This window comes from Phodopus roborovskii, unplaced genomic scaffold (assembly GCF_943737965.1).
Source record: "Phodopus roborovskii unplaced genomic scaffold, PHOROB, whole genome shotgun sequence".
Taxonomy (NCBI): domain Eukaryota; kingdom Metazoa; phylum Chordata; class Mammalia; order Rodentia; family Cricetidae; genus Phodopus; species Phodopus roborovskii.
The window spans coordinates 5,476,936-5,496,479 of record NW_026126646.1 but is presented as its reverse complement, the minus strand read 5'-3'; the positions used below and the strand labels follow the sequence as shown (position 1 = coordinate 5,496,479).

The following is a 19,544-nucleotide window of genomic DNA, read 5'->3' as shown; positions in this document are numbered from 1 at the left end:
GGCCAGGGAAATGGGGTGCAGTGGGGAGGTGGGACTCCCCATGTGTCCCATGTGAGAGGCTCCAGCTGAGAGGAAGGCCAGCACCCAGGCTTCTCTGGGCGGTCCTGCACTTCTGGGGTGACATCGAGGAGTGGGCATCTAGCCACACCCTGTGCTGTGAACTGGGTCAGGTGCTCCCAGCCCACCCTAGCAACAGGCTGGTGTCTTCAGCCTAGTGCTCTCTGGCTGATGTCTCAAGTGACCCCAGGCCATGGGAACCCCAGCGGGGGTTTGGGCTGTGAATGTCTGCTACACTAGAACGGACTGTGGTACTGTCCCCAGGAGACGAGAGTGGGTTTTGATTAGTTTTATTAGAACAAAGAAGCGTTCTGCTTGTATTTGTAAAAACATTTCCAAAAATCTCAATACCACACATGGGCTGTGCTGGAGGGAAAAGCGGGGACTGGGGTGGGTGGGAGAAGATACAGACTTTGGTGAAGCCACACGGAATAGGTGAGCTGGCGCCATGGCCACTCAAAGGGACCTCTGAGCAACTGTGTGGTCACAAGGCAGCTCCCTGCCTCACCGAGCTCTGGAACACTGCCACGAAGGACCCAGGGCCTCGCTGGTTCTGACGACTAAAGGCTCTTGAGCACAGCCTCAAAACAAAAAACCCAAACCATTGTTGTTTAACAGAAGACAGAAATTGTCCTTTGAGATCAAAGACCAGCGAAGAGAGGTTGGTGTCAAGCGGACAGGCTACAGGGCCTGGTTCTCTTCTGCAGCCACTAAGGGGCCACTAAGTCCCTTCTGTACCGTGCACTTGGGCTCCGGGGATGGCGAGTGTGTGATGAGCACAAAAGCCAACACACAGAGAGGCCGGTGGTGTACAGTAAGGCTCTGACGTGGAACCCTGTAGGGAGGGCCTTGTGTGTCACACAGCTTCCTGTCACGCCACTGGCCGACAGTCCACAAACCAGCCTTCCCATCCATTCACAGAAATCTGTCGACTACATGGGACTAGGTGGGTGTGACCTCTGTGGCCCAGGAGCGGATGTACCAACAATGACCAGGGTTCCTGTTCTGGGCACAGTTGTGGGAGCAGAGCAGTGGCACCGTGCTAAAAACATTAAGACGGCAACATGATGCTCCCAACTGCCTCTGCACAGGTGGTGTTAAAAAAAAATGCTATTAACGAGTTGTAGAAAATCAAGTACTGTTCAATAGAATGCCTGCCACTTAACCTGAACTTGCACCTGCACGTCAAAGCAAGCTCGGTGTCCTTCCCAGGTTCCCTGCCACATGATCCAGAACACCTCCAGCGGTTATTGAATAATCCACGGGAACAGGAGAAGCGCATTAGTGTTGCGACAATAACACGGCTCCCTTTACAACAGTCACCTAGACAAAAGCAGACACCTTCAACCACCCAGAGAAAAGGGACCATGGAGAACAACCGCACAGACACCTACAAGCCAGCACACCCACAGGAGCCACGGTGAAGCCAGGTGGGCCGCCTCGACTGTCAGCGAACCACAGTCACGTAGGGAGGGGTGGTGAGCAGGTCGGCCTTGGATGGGTACACCACCTTCAAGCTCCCCTCCAGGTCCACCACTCGGACCTGCTCCACCACCAGGGGGCACTGTCCGTCCTTCCCGGCTCTGGGATCCAGGCTGGAATCAGAAGGCCCACAGCCGGCACCAGGTTCCGTATCCGAGAGTGCCTCTTCCTCTTTATTTTCTGAGGTGCTTTTGTTCAGTTCCACCATTTTCTGCAAATGAAAACAGACGTTTTAACAGAGAGAGGAGAAGTGACCCACAGAGCGGCGAACAGCAGCTCTGTCGAGAGAACGCAGAACTGCTCCTGGGGTTGGGGCCGCTGCTCACCAGAATGAGGGTGTCCATGATGTCTTTACAGAGCTGTAGGCTAGTAGCGCTGGTCACTTCCAAGAACAAGTTGCACGTTGTTTTCTTAATCTTAAGAGTTGGGTTTCAGGAAAGAATAGTTATTGGTGCTGGTACACCAGCTGCTCAACGTATTCAGAAGAAAACTCTATAAGCAGAGTTACACAGGGCTTGCCTCGAGTTAAGTCCCCAGCGCTGCATACACCAGGCTCGGCGGTGCACGCCTGTAACCAATCCTAGCTAGCGCCAGGGGAGCAGAGACAGGCCAGCCTGGGCCACAGCACAGTGGTGGCACCAGGAGTGAGCAACGCCAAGAAGCAGAGGGCCCCAGCCCCCCACTTCGCATTTCTATCTCTCACAGGCGGGCACTAGACGGCAGGACAGCCTAGAGGACGCGCCCATGCTTTCGACATGGCCTACCTTCGTCTTCTCACTGTTAGTTATAGGAGGGAAAGAAATCACATCTCCTTCGGCGTCCACAAGGCAAGGGTAGTTTTCCTTCCCATCCAGCAAATGAAGGTACCTGTGTGGGGGGGGATCCAGGTGACAGACAGGTGGGCAGTGTGAACTAGTGGTAAAGCCAGGCAGGGGCAAAGCTCTGCAGATGAGCCCGGTGAAACATCAAAGCCCACGTCTGTAGATGTGACAGTGGAGCTGCTTCAGCCCTGCACGGCCGTCTGCCCAGTGACCAGTGTTGAAGCTGAACAGAGAGGGCCTGGGGTCGACAACCCTGACCCTGCTACTGAGAACCAGACGGCTGTCTGGAGCAGGGCCCACCCCCCCCCCCCAAACCCCCGGCAATGGAGTTTGGCTCTAGGAGGGGTAATCACTCTCCCTTAGAAGGAAGTGTGTGGAGAGCCCCTCCCTGTCTGGTTCTGTTGAAGGTCTGGTAGCTGTGGGGCTGGCCGTGGTACAGTTGTTTTGTAGTGGGTGGTGAGCCCAGACCAGAGCGCTGTATCTGCGGGGTGACTGACCTGTGCAGCCCTGAGACGCTCTGCCGCTTCTTCTGCTTTCTCTGCTCCTCAGCCTCCAGCTGCAGCTGCTTCACCAGCTCCTTGGCTTTGGCTTCTCTCCGCCCCAAGGGCACGATCTGTAGGAGCAGAAGCCCATAGCTCATTGTGCTACTGAGGCCACCAGTGAGCACGAGGGTTGCCATACACCTATCTCTCCCTTTACCTCCAGCCGGGGAGTCGGCTGCATGTCTAAAGACATGCAATCGCTCAGAACACCAGTGGAGAGACAGGAATCAGTCACCTGAGCTGGTGGAGTCAGGCATGCAGCCGGCAGGCACCTGAATCCCTTCCTCTGGGTTTCTATGCCAAATCCAAGCTTGGAAATCCCAGCCCAGAGCAGCAACCTGGAGAGTCAGCTCACTTTACAGGTGTTCTTTAAGTGGGACATAACCCAAAGTCCGTAGTTAAAGTTGGAGCTAGCTAGGCATGGTGGCACACGCCTTTAACCCCAGCATTTGGTGCAGAGGCAGGTAGATCTCTGTAAGTTCAAGGCCAGCCTGTTCTACACAGAAAGTTCCAGGCCCTGTCTCAATACCAGCCGATGAGGGAGGAAGTACCTTCCAACGCCCCCTTCACGATGGGCATTTGCATGGCTACGCGCTGCGCCCCAGAGCGAGGGCAGAACTCACGTCCCAGGTTAAGCTGCTCCCCAGGCCCCACCCCCAGCCCCAGAGTCTCCTGAGGACAAGTGCAGAGCAGCTGGGGCAGAGTGTTGGGCACCTTGAGGTCCTCGGGCGGCCATGCTGTATAGAGCAGGGGCCCGCGCACTGCCTGGAGGTCGTGGGTGGCGATGGTCGCTGCTGTTCTCTTCTCACAGAGGTCATCATGGAGCTTTGTCTAAAGACGAGAGTACAGTAATGGGCTTCAGAGTCCCTGCTGTCCAGGGAGGAGCCCACATCGAAGCCAGTGGCCTGCAGTGCCCGCCCACCCGCCCGCCCGCAAGCTCGCCATCATAGAGTGGCACCTCCCCGACTCCCAACTACGTAGGATCCGGTCACCAGCAGCCTCTCTTCTCTTCATTTCTAGAACTTTCATCTCAACCTATTACTCCATCTATGAGACAGACTGTAGGTCTGCTGCTAGGCTGGAGAGGGGCATGGGGGGGGGCACTAATGGTTTCCTCCCTGAGCTGCTGAGGGAAGAGTCTCAGACAGCAGCTCTGGCCTTGCTAGCACAAGGCTGTACTGTCTCTGCTAGGCACAAAATGCAAAGACATGCTTCTTATTCCACAAGGGAGGCAGGGCCAGAGGAGAAACCTTAGGGGGCGTGGTCCAGTCAGCCAGACCCAGAAACTGCCATGAGAATGTGCTGCTGAGGAGGAACAATTTTACATTCATTCATTCATTCATTCAGTTTTGAGACAGGACCTCCCGGTGGTATAGTCTTGGTTGGTCTGGTAGGACTAGAATGGCCTGGAACTCAGATTCATCCGCCTCTGCTGGGACTGAAAGGGTGAGCTACCATGCTTGGCAAGAAGAAGACACTGTAACGTGATCTCATAGAAGAGCAGCTGAGCATTGTACCGCAGAAATCAGAACTATCTCACTGGTATCAAACATGTCTGAAGTAGGGCAACATGTGAGAGCTGTGTGAGGGATCCAATAGCCCAGGCCTAGCAGATACTTGACGAGGGTGTGCTCTGGAAACCAAGGACCTGCTGGGGATGGGTGATGGACCTTCCACATCCTGAACCCGGGAGGGCCTGCTACACACACTACCACTGAAGCAGGGAGACTTGAGGCATGGAGACCGCCTTGCACCCCCCCCCCCGCCCCCGTCCCTGACCTGCCTGCTGGCCCCAGTGGTGCACCCGGCATGCAGCCTCCTCAAATCTGCCTGCTGCATGCACGCCCACCCCAGCGCACAACATCCACCGGGTCAGCCTGCTGCATGCACGCCCACCCCAGCACGCAGCCAAGCCTGCCTGCCATGGATCCACCTCCGGCATGCAATCAACCCCCCAAGAGTCTGCCTACTACCGAGCGCCCACCTGAGAGTTGAGGAAGCGCCGGAGTGCATTTCCTGGCTGCAGGTCCATGCCCCTCACGACGGCCCCGACGATGTATGGGCGTATGTCCCTGACCTCAGGGCTCACCCTGACCGTCAGGGATGTGGGGTTCTCGGAGACGTGCAAGACCTTGAGCATCAGCCGCGCTGAGTCTGCGACCTCCTCGTCCACCTCCCCGCTTTCCCGACGCTGCTTCCGCTGCTCCCGCCTCTTCTTTCGGTCCTCCTTCTCGGAGCCCTCCTGCCGGCCCTTGCCCCGACCGCCGCGACCACCAGCACGCAGGTACTCTAGGATGGATTTGGTCTGGCAGCCTCCCACCATCTTCTCCAGGCGCTTGTCCCGAAGCTTGTTCCCTCGGAAGTTGATCTCCTTGAGCTTAGGGCAGTCCGCCAGTTCAGCAGGGATCTCGGTCAGCTGGTTGTTGGACAGGTCCAGTGTCTGCAGTGAAAGGGAAAGAAGAGATGGATGTCCAGGTCTGGGCAGGCGGACAACAAGTTGTACTGTACTGTGGTCCAGGCCCAGGAGCTACAGACAGGCTACCCCGTGAGTTACCTGCATGGCCACACGCGTCACACACAAACCCCCCTCCCCCACATCTACAGAGCCTTGCCAACTCAGGGCATCAGGCCTGCAGACACCATAGCAAACGCTGAGACCTGTCAGCAGGCTAGGGGACAGACCAGAGCTCCTTCCAATCTGAAGCAGGCTCCTCAAATGGCGCCCCACCAAACACCAGCAAACCCTCTCCCCACACCAAGTATGACATCACTAGTGAACACTACTGTTCCCTTTCCTGAGGGTGGGCTGCAGGGAGGCAGTAGGGCCGTCGTGCCCATGCCATACACGCAAAAAGCCCGGTGATCTGTGGAAAAGAACTTCCTGTCGATATCCTGCTGACGGACAGATGCTGTTTCAGCACTGTGCAGGAAGAGTGCAGCCCTTGAGCATCTATAGCCTTTTTGGTCGTTGTTGTTGTTGGTGGTGCTCAATGGCAGGCTGGGGAAACAAATGCCTGCCCTGCCTGCCACCCTTTATAGCGCAACAGTGTCCCGTCTGGGGGCATCAACGGTCAACAGCTTCTTTGGTCTCTTGCAGCAGCCACAGCTGCTTCAGTGAAGACGATGGCTACTCTCTCCAGAAGACGGTGTTTTACCACAGAAAACCAAGAGCCATCCGAGCTTCGATGCCAACAGATACCTTGTGCTTTTGAGAACCATACATAAACAGTTTTCTCAGAAGCCAGGCAGTGGAGGCATGCGCCTTTAATCCCAGCACCCAGGAGGCTGAGGCAGGTGGATCTTTGTGAGTTCAAAGCCAGCCTGGTCTGCAGATTGAGTTACTTACAGGTGTAAGGATTCAGGCATTATGCTGGCCGCCCCCGTCACATGGCAGAATACACTCAGTGCCGTACTCTGGTCAGCCCAGGGTTCCATGAGTACTAGTCTGCAGGCAGGTTTAAGGACGCCTTTAAAGGACAGGACCCCACCCACTTACGCTCTCTTTTGTTTTTGGTCTCTCTTCTGTTCCCGGTGCCTCTATGTGTCTTCCCTTCCCCCTCACTCCCCTTTCTAAATAAACACACTCAAGCTCTGTCTGCCTGGCGTGTTATTCCCTCCGCCTGGGTCACCCTCACCTGCTGTGGAACCCGCTATGCTCTCCCATGTGGTCCCTCACCTTGGGACCCCACCCACTCAGGATACCCTCCCCCCTTCTCCAGCTTTATCCTATAACTGTAACAAAAGGACAGGACAGCCAGGGCCACACAGAGAATCCCTGTGTTGACCCCCCCCCCAAAAAAAACCCGCTTTTCTCGGGGTTGGTGGGGTCTCTGGCTGCCTTGTTTTTTGCTCTCACATCAAGCATCTTTTAGAAGAGCCTGGGAGGTCTGCAGTCACCATGGTGTGACTCGACACCTCACCCCTGCACTCAGCCGGAGTCTGGGGGGCAGCTGAGTCCTTGGAAACTGGCAGATGACAGACAGCACAGAGAAAGGGAAAGGACCGCTAGTGAAAGCCCCTCCGCTCTGGGTGGCGGAGCTTCTCAGCCTCAACTATGGAAGCAAGTGAGAAGGAACTCAAGCCACCAGGCTGCTTGTGGTGGGAAGACGGCACAGAGGGGCTCCAGACACAGCACAGGGCAGGCGACCGCTATTAAAGCAACAGAGGCTGCATGGCAAGGCTGCCCTGCTCATGCGGATGTCCCTGCACGGAGTCACCAAGAGCAGAGCTGCTGGCTGTGTCCACGGTGTGTGCTCCTCCACCTGCGCACTTAGAGCCTAACTAAGTATTTCTTAGATGCGGGTGTCATCTGGTGAGGCATCTCAGGGAGGTGCCAGGTTCAAGCACAAGGCTCAGCTGCTTCACAGCCTGGAGCAAGCTCGTGAAGTTTTAATGTGTTGTTCTGAGTGTGTGCAACTGGCCTCATAAAAGCTGGGCAGGCACTTCCCACAGAGCAGTCATGTCTGTGTTCAGATGGGTCTGGGGCATTCCAGATCTGTGTTCTGTGCCTCTCCACCCGCTGGACCTAGCTGGTTCCCCCGAAACTATTCTAAAAGAGGACCACTCTAAGACACGATCAGGAACCATGTGCTGGGCATGAGCCAGACTCCTCCCGACCCTGTGCGGTCACCAGCCCACGGGAAGGGGCCCTCTGGAAGGGAGCCCGAGAGTGTAGGCCCCCTTTGACTGTCAGTTTGCAGTCTGTCTGCAGCCCTGTGGGTGTGGACGTGGGGGCTCCTGTGCTCCCCGAGAACACACTTCTCAAACACTGGGGTGAATGAACTGTTCCTGCTTCTGAAGCAGACTGTGAAAAGGCCTGTCAGGCCCATAAAGAAGGGTCATTTCATTTTACCTCAAGATCAGAGTTCAAAACTGTCCTTAGACCTGTAAGTCTAAGCTTGGCTGCTGCAGGATGTTTTAGCCTTCCTGGAGGATGTCTTTATCTAAATAACAGACTTGGGCTCAGGTGTATTTACCTGAAGGCCAGATGGCAGGTGTGCCTACCAAATACCTGGAGGATTAAGGGAAGTCTGTTTGCCCCTTATACATGATAATAGAAGTCTTCGGCTATCGGCTATTGTCCCCACACTTTTGGTTGGGTACTTAAGGATGTTGGGGCGCTCGGTATGGACTGAATTTGTCCTCCTGACGTTGCCCCCTCTTGCCTTAACGTCTGCAGCTAGCCTTTCTCAATCCACACTCCTAGATCCTAGCCGGCTGGCTCAACTTCAGACCCCCCCACCCCATGTCAGTCTGAGCAATGTAAAATATCCTAGTATTTTTTTTCTATTCATCAGTTATACAGACGAAGCAGAAATCCTCTTCCTGACCATCCACAGCTATGTGTGTGTCCGACAAGTGTAAAACACGCCACCAAAGGGCTGTGGAAAGAAGCCCACGGCTGTTCTCATCAGGGAGGGGTAATAGTGGCTCCAGAGAGTTATGGACAGGAAACAACCAGTCATTTACAGTCAGTACCGTACAGCTTTGCCATGGGGGTCGATTTGCTAAGCACTCGCCGTCACTGCTCTATATTCCCACGGCCTCTGGCAGCCGGAAGCTCTCGGCCCGCTCCCACTGTTAAAATGCAACTTACTGAAGACCTAGGAGGGAGAGCAATAAATAAGTGGGCGGCCCGAGCGGCTTCCGTGGGATACACCCAGGGACCAGCCACCTCAATCTCAGGAACCACAAAAGTGGCCACGGCTGCCGGGTGAAGCCTGGGCTTACCAGGTCCCCCAGATGAGTCTGGCTACAACTGCGATTTGAGACTGGAGCAGACTCGTTTGCCTCAGGTTCTCGTCAGAGACAGAGGTTTTGTCCCTGTGTGAGTATGGGAGGAACCAGTGCCTGCCCGGGAAGAATCTCCATGGGGATGAATGTCCTTGATGACTAAGGTGCCATCCTGCCTACTTCAGCAGTCTCAACTGGAGAGCACAGCAAGCCGGGCGTCAGTGATGTCACATAACCAACACTCCAGCCCTGGCCTGATTCCCTGGCTTACCACAGCTCTGGCCTGATTCCTAAGAGGCCACAGAACCCCAGAAGACAATGGATTTTACTCTAGGTTCACAGGCCTCCCCCCAAAGGGGAACCAAGCCTCGCAGGTCTAAGGCAGAGCAAAGAACCCATGTCCCAACTAACAGTCAACGGGGGAAGCCAGCTGCTCCTTGCATTCCTTGCCCCAAATGCTGAAATACCAGACTCAGTTCTCCTACTGTTTTCCTGCTGTTATGCCTGTGGTCCTGTTGGTAGCTCCTCAAGCTGTGTGGGGCAGCTCCCGGGCAATGGCCAAAGCATCTGCATTTGATTCTCCTTTTCCGAAGCGAGGAGATGAGTAGGGTCCTTGCCTGTCCTGGGCTTTGCTTTCCCAACCAGTGGGATTGTGGTTTAGTGACGAGAGGGGTTCCAAGAAGATGGATAACGCGCAGATAACAGCCAGCTCAGCCCAGTGGCAGCTGAACCAACCTGTGAGGCCAGAGCAGGCCATGGCTGATTAAAGAGGGGCACCATGTTATAGTAATCATAGACCTCCTGGAAAACCAAAACATCCACTACATAGGAAGGCACAGTGTACAGCCCATGTCCCACCTAAGTCACAGGGCTGACTATGACCTAGGTAGGGGTCTAAGGCTCACAGGAAGTCACGTCCCACAGCCTCCTACAGGAGAAGCTAAAAAACAGCTATCATTTCTGCAAGTGGCTACTAGCCAAGTCTAAATAGACATGTAGACGTATTTTCTATGCTGATATACCTTCATTATGAAACTTCTGCATAAACTCAAGGATGACAGTCAAGAAGACCCATAGGCCTGCCCTGCAGAGGATGCACATGGGCAGCACATGGGCAGGGACGGACGGACGGACGGACGGACGGACACACACACACACACACACGACTGTGGAGGGCCCAGACTGGAGTCAGGTCTGGCTGTGATCCTACATCTTCTACCTTCCCACCCCTCCTCACTCAACAGACTTAATGAGCACCTGCGGGGGCGTCAAGCATGGTGGGAGCTGGGTCCGCAAAGCACAAGAAACCAGTCACTTACACAAAGCAGTCCTGCGGAAAAACTCTAGGTGTACTCTTGTCGGCTTTGGGTAGGCACTTGAGCTTTCTGTGCCACGGAAGCCACGACCCCGACCGACCTCTGAAGGCTGTTGTTAGGGCGAACGCTATACAGACCTCGATCTGTCAATTCCCGCTCCCTGGTGCTTTGTGTCTTCTCTGGATGCACCGTCGTTTGGAAACCCCAACAGTCACAATTAACACACAAAGGACCTGGACCTGGCTTCCCGCTCTTGGGCTTCTTCCCACACAAGAAAACAACTTTAAGACTGTCCCACGTCCAGACACCCCCCGAGCGCGCGGGTCGGAGACGTGGCCGCAGACGGACCGGCTGCGGAGGCAAGGGCATCCTCCGAGGGGGTCCAGCAGGACGCGCTCCCCACCTCTTGGGCCCCCTCTGACCTTGAGCGAAGCCAGGTGCGCGATGTCCCGGCTGAGCTCCCGCAGGCGGTTGTCGGCGGCCGCCAGCTCACTGAGCAGGGGCAGAGCTCCGGGCCGGAAGAGCTCGGCGGGGAAGGCGTCCAGGCAGTTGCCGGTGAGGTTGAGGGTCTGCAGGCGAGGGGCGCAGCGCGCCAGGTCGGCGGGCAGCTCGCGCAGGCGGTTGCCGCTGAGGTTGAGGCTCTGCAGCTGGGGCAGACCGGGAGGCTCGGCGGGGCCCAGGCCCTCGCCGGGCGGCAGCGCCTCCAGCGCGTTGCCCGACAGGTCGAGCACGCGCAGCGCCGGCAGCGGGCCCAGCTCCGGGCTCAGCCCGGGCCCCAGCGCGTTGCGCCGCAGCACCAGGCTGTGCAGCTGCGGCAGGCCCTGCGCCAGGCCAGGCCCCGGGGCGCGCAGGCTGCTGCAGCCGCTAACCTCCAGGTAGTGCAGCAGCGGCAGCGTGAAGAGCCGCGGCGGCAGCCGTCCCCCCGCCGCCTTCACCCGCTCCTCCAGCCCGGGCCCGGTCAGCAGCAGCTCGCGACGCCGCTCGCGCTCCGCCAGCTCCAGCTCCGGCCACGGCTCGGCCGCGGCCACCTCGGCCGCCGCCACCGCCATCGCTGCACCCGCGCGCCGCTTCCGGAGTGCGAGCTTTTCTTCCTGCGGGAGCCGGAAATGACCGCAGAGGGCACACCTGCTCCTCGGGGAGTCTGGAGTTTGCAGGATGGGCGGGCGGGGCGCTCACTCCTAGGGCGGTCGAGTGTGGGTGCGAGCGGGTCGTCTCCTTTCCTTTCCCATCACCCGAAACACCAGCCAAGGACGCAGGGGATGCAGCCTCATTAGCGGAGCACGCTTGCCTGAAGCCCTCCCTCGGTTTGATGATCCCCAGCACACCCGTCAGCTGGCGGAGGCGACCTCGGCTCTGCTGCAGCAAGTTTGAGGTCACAAGACCGTGTCTCAGAAACAGTGGAAGAGGCAGGCAAAGAGAATACAGATTTAGCCAGTGTGGCACACTGGGACGAGGAAGAGATAAGGGGCAGCAGGGACCCCCAACCCGTCTTCAGGGTACCTACATGAGCCTTAGGTTTACTTCCAGAAAAGAACTGGGACGGGCCGCAAGAGGTAACCCCGCAGTTGATAGAAACGTATGCCAGCCCAAGGGTCAAGCCCCAGTACTGGGGTGGGGGTGGGGGCGGGGGAGGAGGCAGCAGTCCTGGGCCAAGGTGTGACTTAGCCATCTTTATCTATGTTCTGGTCCTGCAAGGTGGTCCAAGAAGTTGAAGTCACATCTGCTGCCTTCCTCCGAGGGAGAACAATCAAACTTCCATAGCTACTAATTAATGCTCCAGTATTGAGGCCCGGTGTTCAGCAATAATGAGCTACAACAAATCTCACTGCATCGTGACTGGACCGCACTTATTGTAAGATAACATGGCACGTCCCGTCCGTGGAGCCTCGAGTGTGATTACTGATCTTGTCTGTGGTTTGCTAGGGAATTGTGCAGGAAGACTCGGCCAGGGTGAATGGGGGTTGGGGACTGTCATGGTGGTTATGACTCGGGATGACTTAAGTTCTGTCAGGTGGAGCCCATGCGAGAAGGAAGGCCCAATACACCACCAAGGGGCTTAAAAAAAAAAAAAAAAAAAAAAAAAAAAAAAAGCAGCAGGAAAAGAGGAAACAGACAGATAGACATCGACTGATTCAGCTTGCCTCCCTCTGGTGTGGGGGACCCGTAGTAAGAGACTTGGAGACACCTCCTCAGGTTCTTCCCTAGAATGGAAATGGACCTCCTCGTTCGTGAATGTGACTCCTTGTTGGTCTGACCCAGGTGAGACCTGTATCAGCCCTCAGCACAGCAGGACTATAAGGTGAAGCCTTGTGCTAACCCGCTGAGGCGGCACTGGGAAGTACTGATGCATTTCAGAAGCAATTATTTCCACCTGTAGGTTTTAGAGTGGGCTGGAGGGAGGTGTGCTTGCCCCTGTACTGGTGTGTGAGAGTCCCTGTTGCAGGGGATGAATCCAAGCAGGGGGGGGGGAGCCTCTTGGGGAGGAGGGGGATGAGGAGGTGAGGAAATCAACAACCAGGTGAGAAGCAAAAGCAGAGGCATTTACTAGGGGTATAGGCAGGACTTTTGTATTCCCTCCTGGGACCCAGGGGCTGCTTCTCTCTCTCACAGGCCCAGGTTATAATATTAGTGGTCCCCTGGCCTCCATCACACTCCAGGTTGGCTCAAGAGGAAGCTATGAATGCTGCAAACACACAGGCTGCTCTATTAGCTACCTCCTCCTCCAAGTTCCCTCTCTTAAAGACACAAGGTCTTGGTTGGTTATGCTTTCAGGGTCCTCCCCCATCTTCTCTGGGTCAGAGCTCTGTACACAATAGGCACATGCTGTGCCCCCCCTCTGTATGTATGTATGTATGTATGTATGTATGTATGTATGTATAGATCTTAGTTTAGGGTTCCTATTGCTGTGGTGAACACAACAAAAAAGCAAGTTGGGGAGGAAACGGTTTATTCGGCTCACACTTCCACATCACTGTTCATCAGTGGAAGTCAGGAAGTCAGAAGGAAGTTAGGACAGGAACTCAAGTCAGGCAGGAGCTGATGCAGAGGTCTTGGAGGGGTGCATACCGCTTGCTTCTCATGGATTGCTCAGCCTGTTTTCTTATAAAACCCAGGACCACCAGCCCAGGATGGCCCCCCCCCCATCAATCACTAACTGGGGAGACGCCTCATTGTTGGAGGTGTTTTCTCAACCGAGGCTTCTTCCTACTCCAGTGTGTGTGAAGCTGACATACAACCAACCAGCATAGCATCCAACTGCTCATCATTGTCTACACAACCCTACAGGGCAAGCAGGTGTGGAAAGATTTAATTGCACTTTAAAATATATACTTAATAAAAAGGGGTAACTAAAGGCCCTCAGAGAAAGGGCTTTGAAATTTTGAAATGTGAAGAGACACTGGATAGCAGAAAGGAAATTTGCTGAGTTAAATGCATACTTAAGGGCGGACACCTGGGACTCAGAATGGAAGCCAGGGTATTTGTTACATCAGGGAAGAGGCTTTGCTTTTGTTTCCACGGAAGAAGAAAAGCTGTGGATACCATCAAAATTGAAAAAGATTAGATTTGAACAGGAGACATCTCTTGATTAGGAGAGGTGCCAGTTCAGAGCTTGGTCTTTCAACCCAAACTAACTTCTAAGACTAACAAATGCCTTTCATTTGATAATTGTTTTATTAAAAGATAACACATTTTCTGTTGCCATTGTTCTTTTTGGTCTTAAGAACAAAGACATAACCTGACCCCCCAAAAAACAAACAAACAAACAAACAAACTTCCCAAAGTTAGGATTAGAGAAGGATTTTGTTTTTGTCTACCCAGGAGAGTAAAAGCATCCAACCAAGGAATCTGAAGATCACTGGACAAATGAGACATCTGAAGAAAAAGTTTGAGTCATCCAGAGGAAAATGTCCCAAGAAAAAGAGTAAATTTCATCTAATTCCAGCAGGATAAAATTTCATAAATCTGTCCAAATATTTTTTTCTGTTGCTCTTTACAAATATAAAAGGCAAATGGTCTTTTTGTGGTTCTGATTCAGTTGAAAAATGAAAGCATGCTTGTTAAAGAAAAAATTCAAAATCTCTGTCTGGTGTCAGAAGAGTCACCTAATATGGAACAGAAGAAAAACCAAAATTAAGGAACTGTTCTATTCACTAACTTATAATCTTTTAGCTTTGACTCTTTAAAACTTTTCTTAAGGTATAAATACTATTTTAAATTTCTAAGACTTTTATCTATCCATCTTTACATTTTCTATCATATTAATGGTCATATAGAGTACCTGTATGTAATTTTGGGCTTGAGTCTGAAGCAGGTAAGTAAGAATTAGACTTACATACCCTGGATATACTTAACAGATTGTGGTCCTTTAACCTCTGTGAGATCTGCTGCATATGACATTTAAAATGTTTTGAGTTTTCTGCAGTGAACCATGACCATTCTTAACAATAGTGACCTTTGAAGTCTCCAAAAGGAAAATGGGGCCCCACAATGACAATTCCATCCAAAGATCAGCTCTAAATTGCAAACTCTCAGGACAATTTCAAGGTGGTTGGCTGAGATGATCCATGTAGACAGATTTTCTGTCCTGCCCAGTCCTGCAGCTGTTATGTTCCAAATAATCACTCCTAGGCTTATACGCTGTTTGGCCGATAGCTTGGGCTTCTATTGGCTAGCTCCGTCTTGATTTATTAACCCTGTTCTACTAAAGTACGTATTGCCATGAGTTTGTGGCTTACCCGTAACGCTCTTGGATGTCACTCCTTTAGCAGCTACATGGTGTCTCTCTGGCGCCTCCCTCTTTTTCTTCCTCTTCCCAGCATTCCCAAGCTGGTAGCCCTGCCTATACTTCCTGCCTGGCTACTGGCCAATCAGCATCTATTCATCAACCAAAAAGAGAAACATATATTCACAGCATATAGAAGGACGTCCCCCATCAGATTCAGCCTCACAGACTCCAAATAAGGCCCACACTTTCCCATTTCACAGAGACCATCAACAAAGGATACAGCTAGCTCTCACAGACTTGACCATTATCTCAATTTTCTCAGGGTCCTCTAAGGATGCCGTCACCCCCAGACAACAGAAAATAATTTTAAGAACAAGACATCCATAGTCTCAAGAGGTGGGTGTGGGTGTTTTTTGGTCATTTGGTGGGTTATGAATGTTTGTCATCTTGGGGGGGGGGTTTGATCACAGGTTGTTACTAGTCATGCAATCGGAGAAAACTAAGCAGGGGAGGTTGCCGGCAAGGATCTATTTCTGAAAAGAAAAGGGGGGGGGTGATATTGAAAGGATAGGATGAATGGTTAGATTATTGAACCCACTTTAAACTAAAATGCAACTATTAATCTCAAATGTTTTACACTGGTATGGATTTTTTTATATTGATACAAATTTAAGGCTACTTCTGTTAGAACATACTCTCTATACGTAATTTTTCTAATTTTAAGGTATTTTTGTATATTGACGCAAACTCAATGTTTTTGCTATATTGTGTAAATTTCTACTCTAGATAAAGACATTGTACCTAAGTAGCTCACTTAAAAATGTGATGTATAATTATAAAATATAGGTTAGTATTTAGTCATCTGTAATAATCAAACTTGTAATCATGTTAGATATACCTTCAAGGTTAGAGATATATTTCAGATAGATAGGTGGTCTTCAAACAAGTCGAGAGACCTACAGAATATGGCATTTAAGACGTTTTAATAACAAGGCTTTCACCACAGTGAGACACATATGCTCCAGCAGCACCAATTTACTTCAAACAAGGATGATGGGCATCCAAGAACCTCCATATGGAGTTTGCTTTCTTTGTGGCAAAGTTAGCTACTGTGCAAGAAACTGCCCTGGCCTCAACTGCTGACGGTATGCTGTCCAAATTGGGTAAGCAGCGGCCCCATCTCCCCAAAGCAACTGTTAACTTTTGCCAAGACAGTAAGACAGTCCTTCAAAATTCTTGCTTCACAGAAAAGTTGATCAGATATGCTAGGTCTGTAGGCTGAAGATGGATGCCCCAATGTTGCAGAGGAACCCTGGGTGACTGTCCAGGAAGTCTCTGTCACTTGTATAGTTTGAAAAATGTTTGCTCTGCCCTTCTAGGGTTTGTGATGGGGGTTGAAGATGAGGCAGTTACAGTTTTGTGTTACCAAGTTCCGAAAACAAGTCTTACAAAAGGTGTATAGTTTTACGTGTTAAAACCTTTCCATTTAGACAAAAATGGGGAGATGTCGGGGGACATTCAATGACACTGTGAACCCCGAGTTAGCATTTGCATTAAATAAAATTAACATGCAGGATCTGATTTAGAAACTAGGTGACAGAAGGTAGTCATAGAGCATCAGATGACATCTGGAAGTAGTAGGGAGGGATTCTGAGTGGTATTGCTTGTTGTTGTTGTTTGTTTAGGAGGAGTGGAAGGAGGGTTTGTTTTGGGGGTGGGGGAAGTCAACAAGGAGAGAAGGCTAGCTAGTTGCTACTCAACTTCTCTGAGCCAGCAGATTTCCAGCCCAGCCTTTGAATCTTGAGTCTTATCCCCCGGGAAACAGAAATCCCATCAGGCTGCAGCCTTGGCAGGTGGGCTGCTGCCAGAGAAGCAGGCAGGCAACTGTGGAATTGCAATTGCTGGCTGAAATAGCAGTAGAGTAGATCGAGGCACAGCCATTGTGCCAAAGATAAAACAACATTTTGCCAACCGGAACCATGGTCAAGCCTTTCACAGCAATACTGTATGTAGTCCCTGGTGCTAGCTTCTTGTTCCTATTGCTGTGAAGAGACACCATGACCATGGAAACTCTTGTAAAGGAAAACATTTAATTGGGCATGGCTTACAGGTCCAGGTTTAGTACATGAGCGTCATGGCGGGAAGCATGGTGCTGTGCCAGTGGAAATGGTGTTGGAGTAGCTGAGAGCTCTCCATCCAGATCTGCAGGCACAGGAAGAGAGAGACACTGGCCCAGGCTTGAGCTTCTGAGACACTTCCCAGTGACACACTTCCCCTAACAGGGCCACACTTCCACGCCACTCCCAGTGAGTCTGTGGGTAGGCGGTTTTCATCCAAACTACCACAGACAGACCTTCTCAGTGTCCTGGGAGAGCCCCATCCTTGCAGACCATGGCCCTTTAACTAGTCTGACCATAGAGGCAGCTCTTATGGACTTCATGGAAAGGGCCCAGGAACCTCATTCAAAACAGGTGAGGCTGTTGCCCACTGCCAGGCTCTCAACGTGTGCAGCTGGGAACCCTTGCTGTGGGGATGGTGGCACAGGCTTATAATGCCAGCACGGAGAAGGCGAGACAGGAGGATCACAAGTTCAAGGTCATCTTCAGCTACATGGTGAGTATGAGGTCAGCATAGATTACAATGAGACCAACTTAAAAACAAACAAAAACAAAAATGCACCCCTCAAGATGAGGCTGTGTGTTTATTTGTTTTGTATTCCAGGCCTGCAAAATTAGTCTGTGGCAGCCAGCGAATATAATGCTAGGCCTGTCCCTGAGAAGTCCTATTCCTCAGGGTGTTCTCCCCACAGCTCAGCATCTTTCTGCCTCTTGGTAGGAAAATAACTCATTCCGACAGGACTGAAGTGCACCCCTTTCACAGCAGCTGGAGAAACCCAGGGACTCTGTGACGTCTTCCCTCAGACTGAATTCCCTGTTCTGCATGTTGATAGTAAACTCATTTTCAACCGTGTTTTTGAGACCAAGCTCTCCTAAGCCTCTTTCCTCAGCAAACATTCAGGGCTGAGCCATTTTTCCAGCCCTACAATTGCTTGCTCTTTAGTCACAACTCTGAGCTGGGCACAGTGGCGCACGCCTTTAATGCCAGCACTTGGGGAGGCAGAGCCATGTGGATCTCTGAGTTCAAGGTCATCCTGGTCTACACCATGAGCTCTAAGCCAGCCAGGGATGCATAGTGAGACCTGGTTCAGAAACAAAACTAGGCTTGGTGGTTAAGAGCACTGACTGCTCTTGTAGTGGACCTGTGTTCAATTCCCAGAACTCACAAGGTGGCTCATAACCATGACCCTTGTTCCAGAGGATCTGGTACACTTTTCTGACCTCCATGGGGAACTGGCACACATATGGTACACAAACATACATATATGCAAAATATTCACACATAAAAAGAACACATACAATAAAAACAAATGAAATATGTACATAAAATCTTCAAAGTGACAAAAACACTGAATGATCTTTTTACTGTATTAATGTACTCAAGGCAAATTAGCACATAAATCCTAAAACAATAACAATAAAAATATATTATTTTATAATTCTGGCACCTGAAATAAAGACAAATAGAAAAACTATGTTAAAACATTAAAAAGTTGCAAATTCTCATTAAAGGTATTTACAATGTATTCTAGTATCAGATATGACACAATTCTTTTAAATTAGATTTAATAGAATATCTTTTATGAAAAATAATATAAATAAATATTAAATATCCACAACATATCGTACGTGAAGCTTGAGGAGTGTTCCACATTTGATATTATGAATGGCGGGGGTTCTTAGCTCCTTCCCTGAATCAAGCACAGTGGTGGGGAGCTTTGTGGCTGCCAATATCGCCAGTCACCTCTGCAAACTCATGATTCTGTAACAGGCAAACGTGGGGGCTAAAAATGAAGGATTCCTTTTTCTTCTGTTTAATCTTGAGCCAGAGCCTCACTCTGGAGCCCAGGCTCCCCTTGAATTTGCGGTGAGCTTCTGACTCTGGCCTCCCAAGTGCCAGGAGTACAGGTGTGAGCCACCATGCCAAGCTAAGGAGGAAGAATTTTTACAAATACCTTGAAGTTGCAATAAAAGGAAGCATTACAGGTGTCTGTTCTTAAGTTCCGAGGCTTCCTTCCCATTGTCACCGAACTTTGAGATGGACTAGAGTGTCACCCTCTGGTACCCGTGCTTGGCCTTCTTAGACATTTTGTGCTCTCTCCACACTAAAGGCCTCTGTCAGGACCCTCCTGTTACACTTGATATTGAGCCAAGAGTAGTAGGTGCTGTTTGCCAAAAGCAGGGGTGAGTTCATGGGGTTCGCTACCCAGCGTGCCCGCTGCTCAGTCACCTATATAGTTTTGTGGATTTTGTTTTACATGGTTGGAAATTTTAAAGAAGAAATACATCCTAATTTTATAACACTCATTTCCCCAATCCTAGACCTTTTAAAGGGGCACGAGGGAACCTTAGGAAGCAGGCACAGTGCAGGCCGGGCCTCAGGGCCACCCTTCAGCCCCTGGTGGCAACAGTGACAGGGGTTTCAGACGGACTCGTCCTTCCCATAGATGCTCTGACTGGAGCTCCTGGGAAGAAGGCGGGCTGAGGATGCTGACACCTGTCTCCTGAGGGCTGAGTCACTGTTCCGTGAAGCACTTGAGAATGACATACTAGGAATGATTTGGGACCATAGGACGTCACACGCCTGATTTGGAGGCTCTGGGCCAGCATGGTGTGTGGGACTTGTCTGTGTGGGTTAGGCAAACATGGGAGGTGCTCATTTGTGAAATACAGAAAACAGGCTTGCAGGTAGGCTACGGTCAGGTGAGAATATGGTAACCTGGGGGGACATCATCCAAAATCCACTTAGG

The 19,544-nt window shown here is 51.7% G+C and overlaps 1 protein-coding gene across 1 annotated transcript; it reads right to left on the bottom strand.

Annotated features, from left to right (window-relative positions):
• Window positions 1–331: 331 nt before the first annotated feature.
• Window positions 332–11,620, bottom strand: Lrrc47 (leucine rich repeat containing 47). Its single transcript, XM_051173884.1, has 9 exons — window positions 11,456–11,620; window positions 11,128–11,307; window positions 10,374–11,042; window positions 4,887–5,342; window positions 3,617–3,733; window positions 2,858–2,973; window positions 2,304–2,406; window positions 1,866–1,955; window positions 332–1,750 (listed from the first exon to the last, which is right to left on the bottom strand). Exons 1-9 carry the CDS (start codon window positions 11,618–11,620, stop codon window positions 1,505–1,507), a joined length of 2,142 nt encoding a protein of 713 aa, XP_051029841.1. The 3' UTR covers window positions 332–1,504.
• Window positions 11,621–19,544: the final 7,924 nt, after the last annotated feature.

Excerpts from the sequence above, each read along its gene's own strand:
- Lrrc47 (XM_051173884.1), bottom strand. The coding sequence starts at position 11,620 with ATGGCTAAGTCACACCTTGGCCCAGGACTGCTGCCTCCTCCCCCGCCC. Across the intron at positions 11,308-11,455 it reads GAAGTAAACCTAAGGCTCAT|CAGAGCCGAGGTCGCCTCCG; the intron begins GTAGGTACCCTG and ends AACTTGCTGCAG. Across the intron at positions 1,956-2,303 it reads CTAACAGTGAGAAGACGAAG|ATTAAGAAAACAACGTGCAA; the intron begins GTAGGCCATGTC and ends CCAACTCTTAAG.